The sequence below is a fragment of the Leptidea sinapis genome, chromosome 25 (genome assembly GCF_905404315.1).
Source record: "Leptidea sinapis chromosome 25, ilLepSina1.1, whole genome shotgun sequence".
NCBI classification, from domain to species: Eukaryota; Metazoa; Arthropoda; class Insecta; order Lepidoptera; family Pieridae; genus Leptidea; species Leptidea sinapis.
Genome location: NC_066289.1, coordinates 9,880,758 through 9,901,211, shown reverse-complemented (window position 1 = coordinate 9,901,211; position 20,454 = coordinate 9,880,758). Strand labels below are relative to the sequence as shown.

General features: G+C 33.8%; 1 protein-coding gene across 2 annotated transcripts; it reads left to right on the top strand.

Annotated features, from left to right (window-relative positions):
* Positions 1-9,252: 9,252 nt before the first annotated feature.
* Positions 9,253-20,037, top strand: LOC126972174 (uncharacterized). Of its 2 annotated transcripts, none has more exons than XM_050818792.1 (8): positions 9,253-9,456; positions 10,016-10,252; positions 11,168-11,420; positions 11,972-12,147; positions 12,852-12,974; positions 15,253-15,395; positions 16,659-16,830; positions 18,939-20,037. In XM_050818792.1, the coding sequence occupies exons 1-8, from the start codon at positions 9,343-9,345 to the stop codon at positions 19,050-19,052; spliced, it is 1,332 nt and encodes a 443-aa protein (XP_050674749.1). In that variant the 5' UTR covers positions 9,253-9,342; the 3' UTR covers positions 19,053-20,037. The 2 variants fall into 2 exon arrangements, with proteins under 2 accessions (XP_050674749.1, XP_050674748.1); XM_050818791.1 differs by having other exon boundaries at positions 15,232-15,395.
* Positions 20,038-20,454: the final 417 nt, after the last annotated feature.

The window sequence follows — 20,454 nt, the reverse complement described above, 5'->3', positions numbered from 1 at the left end:
TTAGGCATAAATCACTGTATACGGTAAAAAATCATATCTGATGAATTAACTGTATTTTTTCTATACAAATACGAAGCAATTAGCAAATTAGAGGTATATCTTTTTCTCTTGCGATAATTGCATTTACTTTCCTTTTTGACGTGTAATTGTAATGTAGTGTACTATTGCAATGTTAAATTACTCATGTGTGCGCTAGTGTATCATTTACAAACACCGAATGTTGTCTACGTAACCTATCTATACTTTTAAATATCATTGTATCCTGGCAGATACATCACAAGATCATTGTACTTTCATAATACTAATATCATGTAAAATACTTCTACGACAACCTTTTTAGTATATTTATATTTGTATTCTTTAGATCATTACTATTTAGGACTTGAAAATGAAAATATCTCAAGGGATGAATCAACTGGCAATGATAAATATCTGCCACGTGTCTGAAAAGGCTAAGATGAACGTCTATGAAACTAATTTAACCTCCTTTGGGGATGATTATGAGAAATTATTCGCTCAGGGTAAGTACCGCACCTACATACCTGAAAATGCTCATATAACTCTAGAGCGAAATAATTTATTCAACATTAAATGTTTTATACTGGAGTAAAATGTATTTAAAACTATACCAGAACAACAAATACTAGACGCTTATAACAAAGAACTCGTACAAAAGAGAGCGGAAGAAGAAGAGATTGAGAAGCAAAAGCTGGCAAAAATTATGGAACAAAACGAACAACAATTGAAAGAGGCTCTTGCAATTGAGCAAGAATGTGATATTATAGACCGAGAATGTTGTGTTCTAGCGGTAAGTACAACTGATTTTAAATATCAAATTAAATAAAAACTGTGTTAGAATAATGATTGGTAACTAGATACCGCGCTACCTAAGAATAATACTTTTTTTATTACGGCAACTATTAGATACTTATGTACGTGGCATCTTTAAAATTTTGTAACATACACTTCGTGTTATTTTACATTGAAATTAATAAAATTTAAAATACTGTTGATATGTGATCCCAGTGCCTTTCCTATTTCTTGTTGTATTATTTTTACAAAGTCTTACTACGCAACCCGGCATTTTAGTTTGAATTATTAGTTTAACAGAACATGTTGCACGTCAACGTCACACATTGTTCGAGACTGGCTCGAGTACGCCCACTTGGGCGTAGTATTAGTTGCCACACTTTGCCACTTCGCCTGCGGTATGTAGTTAGTGTAGGTAGCGGAAATCAATACTTTTAGACAAATCATACATTTCTCGATGTTACATGGTTCCTGTAAAGAGGTGCTATACTATTTAGGCCCTCTTTCACCACATTCAAGTAAGCTAATCATTGAGTAAAGTCAATAGTAACATAACATGCGAATTTCACGATCTTAAAGTAACACTAATCTAACGATTAACTGTCCCGTAACTAACTTGCCGCGTCTTCTGCCAATTAGCACGGTTACTTGACAGTTGCATTATACATATTATATGCCTACTATTATTAACAGTTGTTGTTTTGTGCATCTTTCAAGGAATTTCAGAGGTAGCTTATAATAAATTATTAGATATGGATTTATTCGATTTGATTGATCATAAATTGGAAGAGTTAGATTATTCTTCCACGCAACAAATACCAACAATGCGTATATTTAAATTCCGTGTCGATTATCTTACGGACCTAGATGAAATTGATTTTTTCGCTAGATTTCGTTTATCAAAGCAGGAAGTGAATGAAGTGCATAACTACATAAAACTTAAAATAATGACTAAATCGCAAAGGTGAGGCTGTTTTTCATTGGCTACATAATAAGAAAATGATTTAACTGATAGATCAAATGTCATCCCTTGTACTTGTTTTTTATGGAATAGGAGGACAAACAAGCGTACGGGTCACCCGTTGTTAAGTGATCACCGCCGCCCACAATCTCTTGCAACACCAGAGGAATCACAGGAGCGTTGCCGGCCTTTAAAGAAGGTGTACGCGCTTACACTTTACGCGCTGTCTTTTATTAACCCTTAAGATATTGTTAGTATAATAATTTGCTTGGTTTCAATTTATTTGTGAAATTTCTTGAACTGTGAATAGGCCAATCTCATTTTTGTCACATGCTTATTAATTGTCTATATAACACGTTATTTTTTTGGTGAAATATTTTATAGAAAAGAAACAAGGCCATTATGTTACAATTGAGACATAAGCTTTTTGAAACTGAAGGAAAAAGACGAGAACTTATGAGCAGCCGAGAGTAATAGATATTATTTATACAAGAACTTGGGTATCTCAATTTCGGATTGACATTCAATAAAATAAATTAATAAAATAAACATTCTTTAGTATTGATTATTTTTGGAACGAAGTTCCTTACGGCAGGCTTGGAGGAGATAGGGATTTTGCTGCGGGACCGAACTGAAAAAAATGTGATAGTAAAACCTTAAGAAAAAGTCCGCGGAATAAAACCGTTAAATGAGACGTGCGCAGGCGCGACTTTTGTAATTATTTCTATTTCTATGAAATTTTATGTTGTCAAACAAAAATAAAGAGATATATTTTGTTATTTTAATTGATAATTTGGATTACAATTTTTTTTTATTTTGCGTAATTTATTATTTCCTAAAATACTGAATTTCCTAAATACTTTCCTGTACTTAATTAAAAACTAATCTGCAAAATTTTAGAGAAAAATCAAGAAAACCTACATAAAATTGAACACGATTTTTTTTTACAAATTGTGTCGATTCTACATTAGCCAAAGGAACTTTGTTCCTACCTGGTGTCCCACGACACCACATCAAATTTAAGTTTTATATTTACTATATTTACGATAAACCATGATTGCCAGTTAAAAAATGGCCGCAGGCAAAGGTTGGCCTGACTTCAATAAACGATTCTCATTCCAGGTGCTTACGGATCTTTTTTAAATAGGCTTCCTTTATAATTTATAAAAATCATCATCAAATTTTATTTTTCGTTTTTCTGCCGTATCTGAAACAACTGTCAGTAGTATGACTTAAGAGTGCTTGCGGCAACCAAAGGTGAAACGCAACCAACCAAAAAATATTTCTTTTAAAGTATAGGTGATGTCGACCTATGTGCAATCCTAAATAAAATATACTTGAGGTACACTGTTAAAAGAAGAAAAGAGTTAAGAACGACTATGAGTTACGACTTTAGATTTTTTTTTAATATAATTTAAAAGTTTACGTTAGCTTAAGAGATACGTTTTTATTCCACAACCTATCTGCCATAAAATTTTAAGCATAAAATTAACATTAATGCAAACAAATAATAGTACGTGGCCCAGATGGGAACCTTGCGGAACCCCTAACTTAGTAGAAAATATTATGTAAAGCTTAATCTCCGTTCACTACTGCATTGGGCCTATCACTTAAATAAGAACGAAACCACTTCCACATTGCTTTGATTATTCCGTAAAATTTTAACGTAAAGTTGGTTGAGGTTGGTTATTGGCTACAGCCATTTATTACTATTGGGACAACTATTATTTGCTATTTACTAAAAAGTTATTATTCATGATTATTTGAACTGCAATGAAGCCTATCTACTTATACATAATAATATAAATCGAATCATACTATTTTTCATGAATAATAACAAGAGTTCAGGACTACACTATTTGTGATACTTAGATGCAGGCATTGTATTTTTCTTGCTTATGCTTTTTTACTACAGCAGAGCAACAGGAGCAACAAGTTATCAATTGGAAATGGGAGAGGGATTGAGATGGTGATAACGGTAAGTCACAGCCTGGGAACAGAATCCGACGGTACCTGACCAGTGATTGGAAAGTTTGAGAAAGGAGATAGCCGTTTCGGCTTATTAAATCCGACTGCGGATTTCATACAGCTATTATTCCCTGCAGACTTTTTAATAATTGTTATAGGAAATAATTATAGGAATATTATATTATATTATTTGATTTTTTCACGACTTTTTTTTATGTGTCGGTAACTTATCTAAATATCCCGTCCCAAGACCCTCAGGAAAAAGGATATCTAGTGTTGTGATCCTAGTTTATCCCCCCATTTAAAATATCGTGTGATCGAACGGTCTCTTCTTGAAGTTGTGTGTCAGATGTGGATGAAACACTCGCCAGTTAGTGCTGAGCGTTAGGATGATGGTTGTGTCGTTGATTGAGATGCGGATGAATGGTATGAAGACGTTGACTGTGTGTTTGAGTGTGATGTGTGTTGTTGATGTACCTGCGATGATTGTGTAACGAAAACGGTATCTCCAAGCACCTTACTAATTATGGTGGAAGAATGTAGTGCTGCTTGTTTTTGTAGTATGTGTATGTTAATGTTTGCATCTAATTTGTCACAATACCGCTTAAGGCTCTTCGTCACAGCACCCGTGGCTTCTACTACAATCGGAATAATTGAGACGGTGGTGTTCCATAACCTGGAGAGTTCCACTTTTAGCGGGTGATATTTGCTAATTTTTTCTATTTCCTTAGCTCCGATGTTATAGTCCGATGATACCGAGATATCTATAAGGTAAGTATGGTTGTTTTGTTTATCTATGTGAATAAGATCTGGTCTATTGTGAGTGATTGTAATGTCAGTTTGGACAGGGATTTCCCACATTAGTTTGGCTATACTATTTTCTTTTAACATCGGTTGCTTGAGTTCTTCCTGCCACCATAACTTGTTTACATCGATTTCGCTCTTCTTAGCCAAGCACCAAAATACATATTGAACTAAATTATTGTGTCTTTTTACAAAATATGTTCCAGCGAGTTTTTCGCATCCTGCTAAAAGATGTTGTACGGTTTCGTCTTTATTTGCACACAAGCGGCATTTGCCATCTGTATTTCTTTTCAATATATCGCGATCGTGCTGTCGCGTTAGTATTGCCTGATCTTGTATAGCAAAAAGAGACGACTCCAATGTTGGCGAAATTGGTTGTTTCTTCAGCCATTTAAAGGTTCTTTGTCCACATTGGCAAGGTCGAGGACCTTTTTAGGGAATTGCCCATGCAGGCTATTGTTTCTCCAGGCTTCATTCTGTTTCTTTATTATGCTATTTTTAATTTCAATTTTGGTGTGATCTTTGCCCGTTGTTAGCTTCAGTTCTTTTTCTATTTCATACGAATCTTTATAAATTGAATGTGTTTCTCTGTTCTTATCGTGTTGTGTTATTGCTTCTATGAGTTTATCATTTTTCTGTTCTAAATATTGTTTATATTTCAAAATATGAGGTTTGTATAAGTTTTCTAAATGAATCAATCCTCTGCCACCCATTGCTATGGGTAAATAAATTCTATCCACATCTACCTTTTGCTGGTGAGCCTTCTTGATCGCTAACAACTTACGCGTCTTCATATCGATCCATTTTAAGTCGCTATTTTTATAATTTATGACTCCAAATGAGTACATCAGAACAGGTACAGCGTATGTATTAATCCCTTTTATTAGATTTCGCGCATTTAAATAAGAATTTGTAATCTTTTTGACTCTCCTAAAATATTCTTTCGTTAGTTGGTCCCTTATGTCGCTATGATTTATTTTCCCAGATTCGTTAATTCCTAAATATTTGTATGTTTGGTCTAATTTTAATTGCTTAAAGGTATTTCCGTTCAGTAGTATATGTTCATTTCCATCAGTATGGTTTCTATAGCCAGCGGTTATATGAAGTATATTACATTTATCCAGGCCGAACGACATGCCTGTATCTGTAGTGAAAATTTCGACACTATCTAGTAAAATTTTTAGGTTAGTTTTATTGTTTGAATAAACTTTAAGGTCGTCCATATATATTATGTGATTAATCCATACGCTGTCCTTAAGATGATATCCTTTGTTTTGATATTTCTCTAGAATAGTAGAAATCGGATTAATTGCTAAGCAGAATAACAATGGAGATAACGAATTTCCCTGAAAGATACCCCGCCTAACATAAATCGGCTCAGTAGTGTAAGAGTCTGTAGAGCCCTTTGCCGTCATTATAACCTTCCATTTGGGCATTGCCCTTTCAAGGAAACTTTTAATTACCGGCGGGCATCTATAAATGTCCAAGACGCGGAGCAACCACTCATGCGATACACTATCAAACTCCTTCTGATAGTCTATCCATCCCATGCTTAAGTTCTTTTGAGCCTCATGTGCATCCTCCAATATTGCCTTGTTTAGCATCAAATGATCTTTGCATCCCCGAGCCCCGCGCCGACATCCTCTTTGCTCTGGGGCCATGATATTGTTTGTTAGGCAGTGAGTATACAATTGGTCGGATAATAGCGCAGTTAGGAGTTTGTACATGCTCGGTAAACATGCGATTGGGCGCCAGTTCTTTGGATTTTCGGTATCCTTATTCTTCGGTATTAAAATTACTTTGCCTGTTGTTAGCCAATCTTCTAATAATTCTTCCCCTTTCAGAACTCTCGTATATAGCATGGCGAGGTGGTCGTGCGTCTTGGTAAAATATTTAAGGTAGTAGTTCTGAACTTTATCTTGCCCTGGTGCCTTCCAATTTAACATTTTACTTAAAGAGTGTTTAATCTGTTCAGAAGTTATTACATCAGCTGAGCTCGTGATAATATTGTTATTAGATTGTTCCATGTCTAAAATCCATTTTGCTTGATGATTGTACTCAACCGGTTGTGATAAAATGTTTGTCCAAAACTCCTCGGTGATGTGTTTACTCGGTATCATAACATCTATATTTTCGTTATAACTGTCTAAACTTCTATATAACCTATGTACGTCTTCTGTAAACATTTTATTTTGTCGTTTTCTGCTATTTATTTCTTCATAACGCTTTATTCTACCTGCCAGAGCTTTTATTCTTTGTTTCAGTATTTCTTCTGTACTTTTTAGTTCTATTTCATTCTTTATCTTATATTTTGCGTATAGTTTATCCCTGATCTTTATCATTTTCTTTGAATTAACTCCTCTTGTAATTTCCACCATCTGTCCTAATTCTTTCCTCAAACGTTCTATCTTTATCTTTATCCTATTTTTCCATGGTGGGTCTCTATGCGGTTTTATTGTGCTGCTAGGCGAGTAAGGGTGTTGGTTGTTGTTGACTATTAAAGTTCTCGCGGCGGAATAAATAATGTCATTAGTACCTGGGAGAGTGCAATTACTTACTAAAATTGTTGGTAAATAATTATCGATTATGGTTCAATTTTGCAAAAATTGTCTATTGATTTTAGCTTTCGGCAGGTAATCGCGCTCTTCGATAGGTATTTCTTTTGTTTCAGCTAAACATTGTAGGAATTGGATAACAAGAGGGTTCTGCTCTTCCACATTATCACACGTTACGGGCCATTGTGCTATCTCTGAATCAAATCTGTTTCTACTCTGAATATCTAAAGTGTCTTGTTCATTGGTTTCTTCTGTGGTATTATCTAAAACTAAAGTTGACGTTGTGTTTGTGTGTGTGTCTATATCGATGGGATGAGACTGGTGCATTTCGTTTTCAGCGTTGTGTTTGATTTGGTTCAGTAGTTCTTGCGAAATAAGGTTATGTTTTAAAATTCGACGTGCTTGATTAGATAACGTATTTCCATTGAATCGGTGTATTTTTGGATTGTCTGGGTTTCTCTGTTTAAATAATTGCTCTAGTTCACTAATATACTCCATTGCCTCATTTTTTGCTTTAAAATAACAAAACATTAGTTCCTCTTTCTCTTGTTGCGTCCATCTTCTTCTCCTATCACCGTAAAATATTTCAGTGTTGTGTGATGTGAGTACTTCATTGTTTTCTGTGATAGGTGTTATAGAATTATATGTTTGAAGTGGTTCATTTTCTATTGTTTTTTGTATTGTGTCTAGTGTGTTTTTCGGTAATACATTCTGTTTAATTATCCTACGTGCCTGATTCGAAAGTGTGTTGCCATTAAATTTATGGATTTTAGGGTTATCTGGGTTTCGATTACAAAAAAGTTGTTGAAGTCTCGCTATGTATCCTGGTCCTTCTAATTTGGCTTTAAAATAATAGTATATTAACTCCTCCATCTCCTCTGTTGACCACTTTCTTTTCTTATCCTCGTTTATATTCGTGGTCGTTACAGATGAGCCGGCAGAGTGTTGTGTGGGAGTGAATTCCCCTCTGCAAAGCATCACCCGTTTCCCCCCCTCTCCGTTGTTCGGCTGTAATACGTTCAGGTTCCCCGACTTCTGCCCGCCTGCTCAGCAGAGAGTCACTGACGGTCCGTATGCTGTCACGCCCAGCGTCAGCTCCAGACGTGCCCCGGCGATCACCCCCGGGAAGCGACCCATTACGTGTATTTCTTAATTGTCTCTTCATATTTCCTTTTAAAGGCTGCTTGCTATAGCTCCGTTAGCCATCGATTAAGTTACCGTCTGACACACAGACTTCGATGTTCCACCCCTCACGTGGCAAAGGTGTTGTAGCCGGACGTGGAGTTAGGCTTTGAGGGGCATATTATATTATCTTATATTATATTATATTATATTATATTATATTATATTATATTATATTATATTATATTATATTATATTATATTATATTATATTATATTATATTATATTATATTATATTATATTATATTATATTATATTATAGGAATCTTCCTTTCCCTAGCAAAGTTATTATGTATCAAACATATCTATGCGTAGCAATGTGGGAAAAGCTAAGAATATAGCGTTAATACTTTTCTAAGGGGAAAAGTGCCCAAAAAACATTTTAACTTTAAGAACAAGTGACACTTGGAAATGTCTAATGGTCTGTTGTCTTAAAGACTGAGAGATTGTCATGGTGTTGAAGAAAAAAATTGAAAGTGTTTGAACTAACTAACTTGGATCGATAATTTTATTGATAGTAAGTAAATACTTTCAAAGTATAACTACATATGATCAAGTTTTTGAGTTTTTATAAAATTTGCATAGATATACGGAGGTTTTGCGAAATAAGTCAATTGAAGATCAAACCGATAGGTAACTCACAATTAAAATAGGGGTACATAATAGAACATTAAATCCACAAAGTAACTTATGTTACTTATATATATAGTGAAAAATTATATCGTCAATGGTTGTGTAATAAATCGTGTCCCTGCTATACAAATATTAAAGTATAAAATATGAGCATCTTGAGTTGGCAAATCTCTCATATTCTGATTTCTGTCTTCTCGCTAGATAGCACAGTAGAGCATTTAGCGAGCGATTATATTATCTTTGTTTTTACTGTCTTTGTCCTCTACCGGAATCGAGATTTGAGAGCTTAGAGTAAGTGTTCTGTGGTTAATTCTGTCACTTGTCAAGTTGTCACTTATCATGTCAGTTTAATAATATATCGGAAACGGCAAATATCTAAAATAATATATTCGCTAATTATTTGTAATTATTGATCGTTGATCTTACAGAATGTCGATGATTACACCCGAATTATTAAATTTTATCAAGAAGTTGGAGGATAATAATGATAAATTGGTTTCATTGTCCCCTTTGGAAGAACAACCATTGGAGTTCGAATTCAATGTAAGATTTTTTAATTAATATTCAGTGCGCCGTAGAATTCGATAAATTGCGGTGCCTTTATACTCTACTTAAACAGAGAATTCAGTTGTATTTACACATTTACGAGTAGACCTTTGTTGTTCTTTGAGTTTTATTTATTAAATACACTATCAAAGGTAAGTAATATTTAGAATTGAAAGTACAATATCCAAAGATGGTGTCATTAACATCTAGAATAATTAATGGATATAGGCCATAAGTTATTGAAAATGAAACTATATATTGGGAAGAGATAACATACTAGGTAGTTTATATTTTATTAACATTTGGTGTTAAAACAAATGATTGGATGCTACAATTTACCTCAAGCCATATATATATATCTATCAAGTCTGACCTATATTTTATTAGATGGGCTACAAGAGCTAATATGCTTCAAAGTGTACAAATTTTATAGAATTCATTGCATTATATTCATCTTTTGATTAATTATTATTATTTATTCATCTTTTATTAATTCATCTATGAATTATTCTGAAATGCTAAAACATGATACTTAAAATTATTCATTGCATTTCAGAACTCTGTCTGCTCAGTCTGCAATGGATATTACGGTCCAAGTTTTGGTGAACCAGTTTGTGTTACATGTCATGCATTTTTGTTTCCGGAATTTCCATCATATGTGCCTTGCTCATATTTCTGCACAGAAAAGACTGATGATGGTGACTCAGGGAATGATGAACCATCTGATTTGAATTTTACCACGGAAAAGAAGTCCAATAGAACATTTCCTATACCAGCTTGGTGGAGATACAGGGTAATGTTTTACCCCCTTATTCATAATGGTCCACTAACTTAAAACAGCTGCTACAGAGTGTTATTTTTCATTCTGACTTAGGTCAATAGAAGAAGACAGAGTGAGAATTAGCAATGCTTTAAGTTAGCAGACTATTATGAATAATGGGGTAAGTGTTTCTTTTATATGGATACTAGTGGTGACTAGTGCTGCACCAAACAACTGCATATATACATAATATCATAATTTCTTCAAAATCTTTTTGTTAATTACGAAATTTGTAACAATTTTCTTATTAAACTCAAAAACTTAAAAAAAATAACATTTTCTTTGGATTTATGCAAAATGAGATCAAATCTTAAAACTAGATAAAATACTCTTGTAACTTATCAAAAAGTTATGATACGTTTCTTTTTTGGAAGTCAGCTTACCAGGTATTTTTCACACATACTCACTTAAGTCTGTGGTGTCCGAGTGTGTGGCGCTAAGTGTCACCCACAAGGGGAGGGTTGTATTGTTTCTATGCAGAAAGGTACTTAAAATGACAAGTCGCTAGATTACGTAGAAAAAGAAATATGAGTATTTTTAATACCCACATTGTATTTTTTGTACGGTAGCAACGAACACCTAGTTAAAACCGGTTCAGCAGTTTAGGAGTTCATTGCTGACAAACAATGTGACACATAATTTTTATATGTTAAGATATAAGCAAAAATATATCTGCAATACTAGTCTTGGTAAGGTATTGCTTACAAAATCAAAATAACAGTGGTAAATTTGATTGGAAAAAAAAGGAGTACGAACATTATACATCACTTATTAATATATTATTACATATAATGAAATATCATTTCATTTATTTGAAATACTAGTAAATTATAGTGATGCAATAAATAACTTATTTATTTAAAATTATTGTGTGTTATATATTTTCAGACTTCATTAGATAGTGAAACAAGTCCTGAAGATGATGCTAGTAGGGCGAGTAACTCTGGCCCGAGTGGAAGTGGAAGTAGTGGGGCCGGATCTTTGGCAGCCAGAGATGGAAATAAAGATCCACTGTATCTCTATATGGGGCAGGGACCACCTCCTCAGCCGCCAAACTTGTCCAGAACATTACAGGCCTTGACTACACCAAGGCCCTCTGACAATGTACCTCTTGGTATCGTGGAGCATTTGCCATCTGAGGGTGATTATTTAATTTTTTGTTATTATATAATTTTTTATTTAAGCTATTTGCAGTATGTTATAACATATTTTTCTCTTTATTTGAATAAAATATAATATTTGAATTCAATAAATCATCCATTAATTAATATAATTGACACTGTTAATAAATGAATGTTTTATGTTTTAAAATATATTTACATAAACAGAATTCATTGGTAATTTACCTTCCATAATTTCGGGGCTATGCCTGATGTGTAAGATAGCCAGAAAATACTGGTTAGGACCAGCACTATTGTGGGTATGCCATCGGGCATACATCTTTTGAGGGACCTGGAGGCATAAAGATAAATGCTAAAAATATATGTAATAAAAATGATGCTGCAAGAAGTACGGGGCGGCCTTTGTCCAGCATTGGGCGTCTTCCAGCTGATGATGATGGAGAAGCATCTGTTTTTTTTGGATATTATCTAAATCAATGTACTGATCTCATTAAAATACAAAAAACAGTATTTGATAATATCTTTACAGGTAGAGAGTTATTTATTTGAACTATATGAAAATTATTTTCAGTGTTGCTGTGTATATTCCAATACCTGGATGACATGTCTCTGTGTGCCTGTGCTTGCGTGTGCACACGTTGGCAAAGACTCGTTCGCGCTCGCGTGCCGTTATCGCGTTGGGCCGCATATGCGGCTGCGAGGTGGCCTCTTTTCAAACCCATTTTTACCGATTTTGACTGGCAAAGAGTAAGTACATACCTTAAATATAGAATTTACAATAATACACTTTATTCAACTACGTATGCTATATTTATTATTATAGACAATATATTTAGGGCATTAAAATGTGTTTTAATTTGTATGAGTTCATTGCAATGTGCTACTGTATCCACCATGTACCCAAGACCATTTTAACTTCAAAAATGCTAAGTGTTACATTGTTTCTATTAAAATAGATATGAAAAATTCAGTTATAATAACCACACATATTAATTAATTACATAACAATTAACTAATTACTAACCCAAGTATATAGGTACATATTTTACATCTACGAAATAAGATTACAATAATAATTATAACTATTACTATACAATACTAATTACAATAATAATTATAACTATTATTACAATAATAATTATAGCATTACTACCATAAAGGAATGCACAATATTACAAAACAACTAACACAAACTTACAAATAACAATTTAATTAAATACAAATAAAAACTTAATAGCAACACTATAATGTTATCTATTTAATAACATAAACACAGCTTTTTTTTTAACATAGTTAATTTTTATTTATTATTTAATTAATTTCATTCACAGCCAGAATTTGATATTCAAACTAACTTGTGAACTTTGAGATTAAAGGCTAGCGGTGTATGAATCCAACACAAATGTCTGTAAAGTGTGACCAGAATAAAATAAAGTTTCAATGATTTACAGAAATATCAATCATTGGTGGAGTCATGCTTCTGTCGGAATTGCTTAGTCCAGATGTGTGTTCAAGCGCCACCTGACGGTGAGGAGAGTGCTTGGAGACGCAATAGACTCAGGAGCGAACTAAAAGTAAGTCAGAGTATAGCTCTGCCAGAATACTAGTCAGTATTTCATTATCAACATGAAGTGCTGCTTAAATACAACAAGCATACTGTGAAACTACTTTTCATGTTTCTTGATCATCGCAATGTGATCTACCTTCAAAACAAAATGTGTTGAACCTTTTTAAAGGCAAGAAACACTCTTTTAATTAATTTAGTCTTGCAAGAGCACAGGCCACTGGTATTACTTTATTTAAATAAGAGTAAAGTAAACTTTATTCCTTTTGAACCATTGACGTACGATAGAGAATTAGACGCCCAAATGATTATTAGAATTTCGCCAAAAAATGTCCGAGTGGCGTTGTATATACATATACATTAATTTATACAGATAACAATAAAACATTCATTCAAATTAACACCTTATTTCGAGGTAGTTATGTTCAATTTCTATTGTTTACGCTCATTAATAGCTTGGACGCGAACACGAGGCAAGAACATTTTGTTTTAGCAATTTGAAAAGTAATTATTTAGCAAAATGATTAAAAACGTCAAGCTAGTTACATATTTGTTATTTTGTTAATTGAAATTCCTTTTATTTGTTTGCTGAATATGCTGTTATTTGGACAGTTTTTCACAGAACATTTTATCATTGTATGTGTTCCTGTGTGGCGTTGTATTCAAAGCGCGGTCGAAATACAACTGAATGAGAACTCTGCCTAATAGACGTGTAGGCAGAGTTTTGAGTTTTGCTGTAGACAATTTTTGAGCATGATTATAAAGCCCCGTATTCATGGTAAACATTTGTTTAGCAACAAAGTTGAATCAACGTGTTGCGGAATTGCTGGCAACACTGCGTCTTGCAGAGTTGATAGCGTCATGTTGACAAGCTCTCGCCCGACAAGCGTAAACATCAGTTTAGCGACAATTGTTGACGTGTGTGAACGTGTTTGCAACAGTTTATAAACATGGCAGTAGTGTGGAGCAATGATAAAATAATGCTAGTTGCATTATATATAGAATTATTTCAATCAAAACCATTATTATGGGATTCTTCTATAAAATAATGCAAAGATAGAAACAAAAAGAACGATGCATTCGAAGAAATTTCTCAAGCCCTAAATATACCCAAAAAAGATGTGGAAACTAAAATACATGTACCGCGTACTCAATTTACTAGTAGAAAAAAAAGTTGTTGGCAAAAAAAACTACAGGCAGCGGCGCAATAGAAAAATGTCTCTCCCTCGGGCAACATTTTAACGCAGCCTGGCTTGTGGACAACCTGTATTGATTTAAACATAGTTGCTAGCAACATTCTCGCCGCTCACCAACAATGTTGATCAACTTTTCCTAAACAAATGTTTACCATGAATACGGGGCTTAACTGTAGTTGTTTATTGTACGTCAATGTTTAGAACTATGTCTGCATCAATAATTTTATTAGAGCTCATAAATGATTTTTTTTTAATTAATTAAATATTGGTCACTTAAAGTATTTAAAAAGCGACACCATTGGTCATTCCGAATTCGACGTAAAATTGTAACGACTAATGTTAATTATTATTTACCCTATCATCTTCTCTTATTAGTTTCTTGTTATTAGCTGTTACGTCATAGTACATGATAAAAACGCCAAAATGGCCGCCATTTAAAATGTCGGTTTCAATTTGCTATTTTTTTTTTTTTTAATAATTTATGTTACATTTTCGGCGTTTAATTTTTTTTATTTATAATGGTCCCTAAAATTGCTGTCCTATTCCATGAAAAGGGACCTGTTTTCTCTGGAGGAACTTATAAAATAATTGAAAGATTGATGATTTCTTTCGTTTATTATAGTGTAGAAAGAAAGTGATTTATATTACTTTGATGGAACGAAATATTTAATAGTCATTGTCATAAATAATAATAATAGAAATCAAAGCAAATTGTATAATATATTGCTAAGGTTTTAATAATGTTGCATGAAATATTCATATTCCTGACATTTCATCTGCAGAGACTTGTAAAATACGTTATAAAACTAGTTTTACTTTGGTTGCCATTTCATGAAACCAACATTTTTCAACAAGTTATTTTTCTGCTAACTAGGGCCTTTACTAATTACTCACTGTTTTAGTTCATATTATTATATGATATTGCATCATATTTCAACTTCATCAAAACCCTTACCCCCACTTGTTTTTCTCACATCACTGAAATCATTGTTTCTTTCATCACGCCTAACACAAATTTATTACAGGATAACTCGTTGAAAAGCTTTTAGCCGAATTAAATTTCCCTTTAAGGATAATAAATTACTGCGTCAGATGTTACGTAACGACCCGCCTGAAGGTATAGCAGCGTCTCCGCTCGACGCCAAGTGCTGCCACTGGCAGGCCAGCGTCACGGGCCCGGCTGGTTCGCCTTATGAGGGCGGGGTGTTTTATCTCTACGTGCAGGTGCCCTACTCGTGAGTATGTCTCTGTATTTCAGCTGCAACACTGGGATGGGCGCAGGAGGTTACATGGGGTAAGATGGCGGCTTATCGACACTTATTGATTAGACATGGGATGTTTAATGGACTGCAATGTGATGCTATGACATGTGTATTTCACTTGCCCGCTCTGACGAAACAGAACTAAAGAAAGTCGATTTGTTTACAGTTAACGCCTATTTACACAATCAGGGTTAGTTCACAATAGATGAAAAAAAAATTGCCCTCCAATTAAAATTTGTTGATTTTCTAATAATAGAACCATATTATTCCATCGTCTTTTAGACTCAATATAAATGTTTACTTCTATTGCTAATTGCCATAATCGATTTATACACATAAAATACCTGTCCGAGCTCAAATAAATATGGGGTTCACATTCTTTCCAGATCTAAATCTGTCCCATGTCTATTATCGTTAAAATTATTCGCAAAGGTTTTTTGTTGTGATGAGGGATTGTGGGGGATCGTTTTACGAGGGAATATTAGGTAATATAGCCCGCTTGAAAAAGCATGGTTAAATCGTATATTAAGCTTTTTGTTAAGAAATGGTTCTAATTTACTTACACCATGCATGTAGGTATTCAATATTCATCGCTTTGTAGAGGTGGGGAATTATTATTCATTGAGTGTAAACAGTTAAAGTATAAAATAGGGTTGAGGTGGTGGTTTATCGAAATTGACAGAGTAGTGTTGGTAAGCCCCCCACAAGTTAACCGATGATCTGGTCAAGATCGCCGGAATAGGTTGGATGAGGGGAGCACTGGGCGAACATCGTGGAGATTTTTGGGGGTGGCCTTTGTCCAGCAGTGGACGTCTTCCGATTGATGATGATGAACTCAAAGAATAGAACTTCACAACGCCTAGCATTACATAACTCCCGTTTCCCGCATAAATTAACTTCTTTTTTTAATCGATTTTTGATAATCTATTCTATAAACCTGTGGAATATGGCGGCTAGGGTATAAAAATTGCCAATTCAAACCAATCAGAAGTTTTGAAACTTGAGACTTTAGGGTAGAGTTTCTTACTCTACCCTAAAGTCTCAAGTCTCAAAATCTAATTCAGTACAACTCTACCACTAACAACTTTAATGCGGTAAAGTTGGATATTTATTATTATTAATAGTTGTATTAGAATATATATTTTGGCCTTTTCAACAAAACGCTTTTATCATTTAAAACGAGTACTACTCTAGATCTGATAATTAGCCATTGTAGTGGTAAACGTATGATTGCAGATACCCAATGAGTCCGCCGGTGGTTCGGTTCCTGACGCGCATCCTGCACCCCAACGTGTCGCGTCACGGGGACGTGGGCATTGACTCTGTGCACCACAACTGGTCCCTGGCTCTCACCATCAGCAAAGTGCTCATATCGATACAGAGCTTACTCACCGACCCCTTCACTAACGTAAGTAGATAACACTTCTCAAAGTGTCAAGGCCAATTTCTATATTGTCCATTTTTGGTAAGGTTTTCGAATCTTTGATATGTCCTTATCTTTCTTTTTATTTCAAATTATTTTTGTCCCTCAACAGCATGGTTTCCGCAATAAAATGTCTACCGTAACAAATTTAACTGAATTTACAGCTCAAGTAATCGATAATATAGACAAGGGACACCAAGTGGACGCTATAAATATGGATGTTAGTAAAGCTTTCGATCGGGTCAACCACTCAATTTTAATAAGTAAACTACATAACGCTGGCATTCAAGGAACTTTACTGCCCTGGCTCTCGTCGTTTTTGTCGTACAGACAACTACAAGTTGTGGTTTGCGGGTATCAATCAGATCCATTCATGGCTCCATCTGGAGTCCCTCAGGGATCCCATCTAGGTCCTATATAATTTTTAGTATTTATTAACGACATATATCCAAGATTTTATAAAATCTTCAAAGTTTTAGTTATTTGCTGACGACCTCAAGATTTTTAAAGCTATCCAAAATCCGTTAGACTCGATTTCCCTTCAAAATGACTTAAACAGTATTTCCCAATGGTCTATTAAAAAGAAATTGCCCCTTAATGTTAAAAAATGTCAGCATATAAAATTTACAAAGAAACGAATACCGCTTAATACTTCATATTCTTTAAATAATCTTTTGTTAGACGAAGTGGATGAAATCAGGGACCTTGGAATGATTTTAGACAAGAAATAATATACAATACACACATAGATGTAACAATCAATAAATGTTACAAATTATTAGGCTTTGTTTGGCGTAATTGCAAAACGTTTAAATCATGTTTAGCTCTTAAAATAGTTTATTTTGCTCTAATTCGTAGTTTATTCGGCTCCACAGTTTGGAATCCATTCTATAAGGATCCTATCGAAAGAATCGAAAGAATCCAGAAAGGCTTTCTTTTTTGTCATGTACTGACATGAAAAAAAACAGTTCGAGTTAACCTCTTATAACGATAGATTACATTTCTTTAATATAACGTCACTAGGTGAATGATCAAATGTTACTATACAAAATTCTAAATCACAAATTAGACTGTCCCAACATCCTAGCCAAAATTAAATTTTCAGTGCCACGCGAAAGTTCACGTTTCACAAATTTCAAACTATTTATTGGAAAATTATATAGAACTGAACTCGGTGCTAATAGCGTTTTAGAAAGGATCTGCCGGGAGCACAATAATCTTTTCAAAACTACTCGTGTTGACATCCACTCCTCCTCCCCTCCGCATTACAAAAAAATATTGCAGCAATTTATCACTACAGAAACCACATAATAATTTATAACACAATATTTAAAACATTTTTAGTGTTTTTTTTTCACTTGTTCAGTTCTACATTATAATAGTACAATACAATACTGTTTCATTGTAAACTTGCAACCCCGCACTTGTGCAACTCAAAAATGCATGCTGGTTTGCCTGTAATTGGATTTACACCATAATTTATACTTATTTTGTTATTTTTATAAGCTAGTAATAGTGTATAATCTGTTGGTGAACCTAAATAAATAAATAAAATAAATAAATAAAGTGTACTTTCTTCAAAGTACTTTGTCAATTGTTACGTACAATTTTTTTTTATTCCAAGGTGTTATATATTTATTTGGCTATTAAATATTATGAATCTGAACAGTAAAAATAACTATGCATTACATAGACTTTATGCAAACTATGTGACATCACGATGTCTTGCAAGACAGCAGCGTTTATGGGGTATTCTGCCACTTAAAAACATGCACCGTCGATAACAACTATGATACTCCTATCAGCCGAAAACTCAGTGATCAACAGTCATGTTCTTTACTTTGGAAACCAGATAAGATATTCGTGACAATCGTACCTTCTTATTTTCCAATGCCTGTATTTGCAGGATATTTTGAAAGTCCTGCGAATCTAAGCGCTATTCCCATTTATGGTGATGCTAAAATTTTTACACTCCAGTTGCCCATTTTTTTTCTAATGCGCCTAGAATATTTTTGTTTACAAAGTGTCTCTTTGTCTCTCTACTTTTTATTGTGTCCTACAATTCACTTCTTACAACAAATTCTAAATTACAGGTTTGTATGGAACCAGAGTTGGGAGAGATGTACGTGAAGGACAGACCGCGGTTCGAAGCCTTGGCTAGGATGTGGACATGGAAATATGCTATGCTTGATATCTTACCATTTTAAGTACAGCACAGTAAACTGCTGGATAAAATCGTATAAGTAATAGACTTAAGTGCAGTCGCGCAGCATTATGAATGTTGGTCATTGACCTTACTTACAATACGCGCTCACATCGCCTCCGTGTAAGCGAGACGGAACAGAGCTTTGTACGAAATTTTTAAAGTTGTTTGTGATTACATGAATTGGTAACTCGTGATCGAGTGGAGCCGGAAGCATTAGGAATCGACCTGGTATTTGTGCAAAATATTTCATGTAATTACAGTTTCTAAAAATAATTACAGTATGCTTACGCATAGTATTAGTTTTGCCTCAATTATAATAACGACATATTATTAATAACTTTCAAGCTGAAATATTATTACTTTTAATAACTGGTACAATGGTGCAAAGTGTAATCCTTGCAAATCTGAATACTGATTTTAATACACTTCTGATAAGAAATCAACAGAATTTGATATGAATTAAGTTTATTTTAGCAGAAAGATAAGCATAGGTTCACACACAACACACTAACTGGGTGTTGCCATAATTTAATTCTTAAAGATTTAAATTTTTGTGGCAGTCTTCAAACTTTAAGTTAAGAACATACACTCACCTGTAAGACCACAAGAGATTTGGATATTTTCAACAAATGGAAGACAGCAGTTTTAACTTCCCATCAGGAATTCCCCTTTATACATGGTACCCTCTCATATAAAAAAAAAGAAATTGCTTAGCAGTATGGTGATATTTGCAGATAGGACAATCTCATATCTTTCATGTGAAATGAACTATAAAATAATTGTCGTTGGCACAAGAAATTACATGAAATGGAAGCAAAATTGTAAAGCACAATTATAGACATACGAGTTTAAGACAATCTTTGTTTATTCTTTCATGTACCGTAACTATATATATTATAATGGTTACTTTTAAGTGTTTAAAATATACTTACATTATAAACATGTAATTAAATTTAGTTTCATAATAAAAGTGAAATAGTATGCCATCAATTGTTTTATTACTCCATAATTTACACAAACACACATCCAGGGGGTTCAAAATATTTCATTAATGAATCTACATAGTATAGCTGTTCAGTATGTTTTGGTTGGTTACAAATAATATTATGTAACTAAGGAGGGATTGAATCAATTTTGAGCCTTTGTTTAGCGACTTGTGTAGATGTTGCGGTATAATCCCAACAATAACAATAGGCCAGAATTGAAGAATTGATTTTGTTTCTGTAATATTTGTGATTATAGTTATTCAAATCTTTGCTTCTTTGAAAAGTTACATTTTTAGTTGTTTTTATCTCCCCTTGCAATTCCTACACAATAACTTACTGAATATGTTTATAATAATATATAAATAAACAATACAGCTTGTAGCTGTACCTACAACCAATAATATCAATTAACACAAA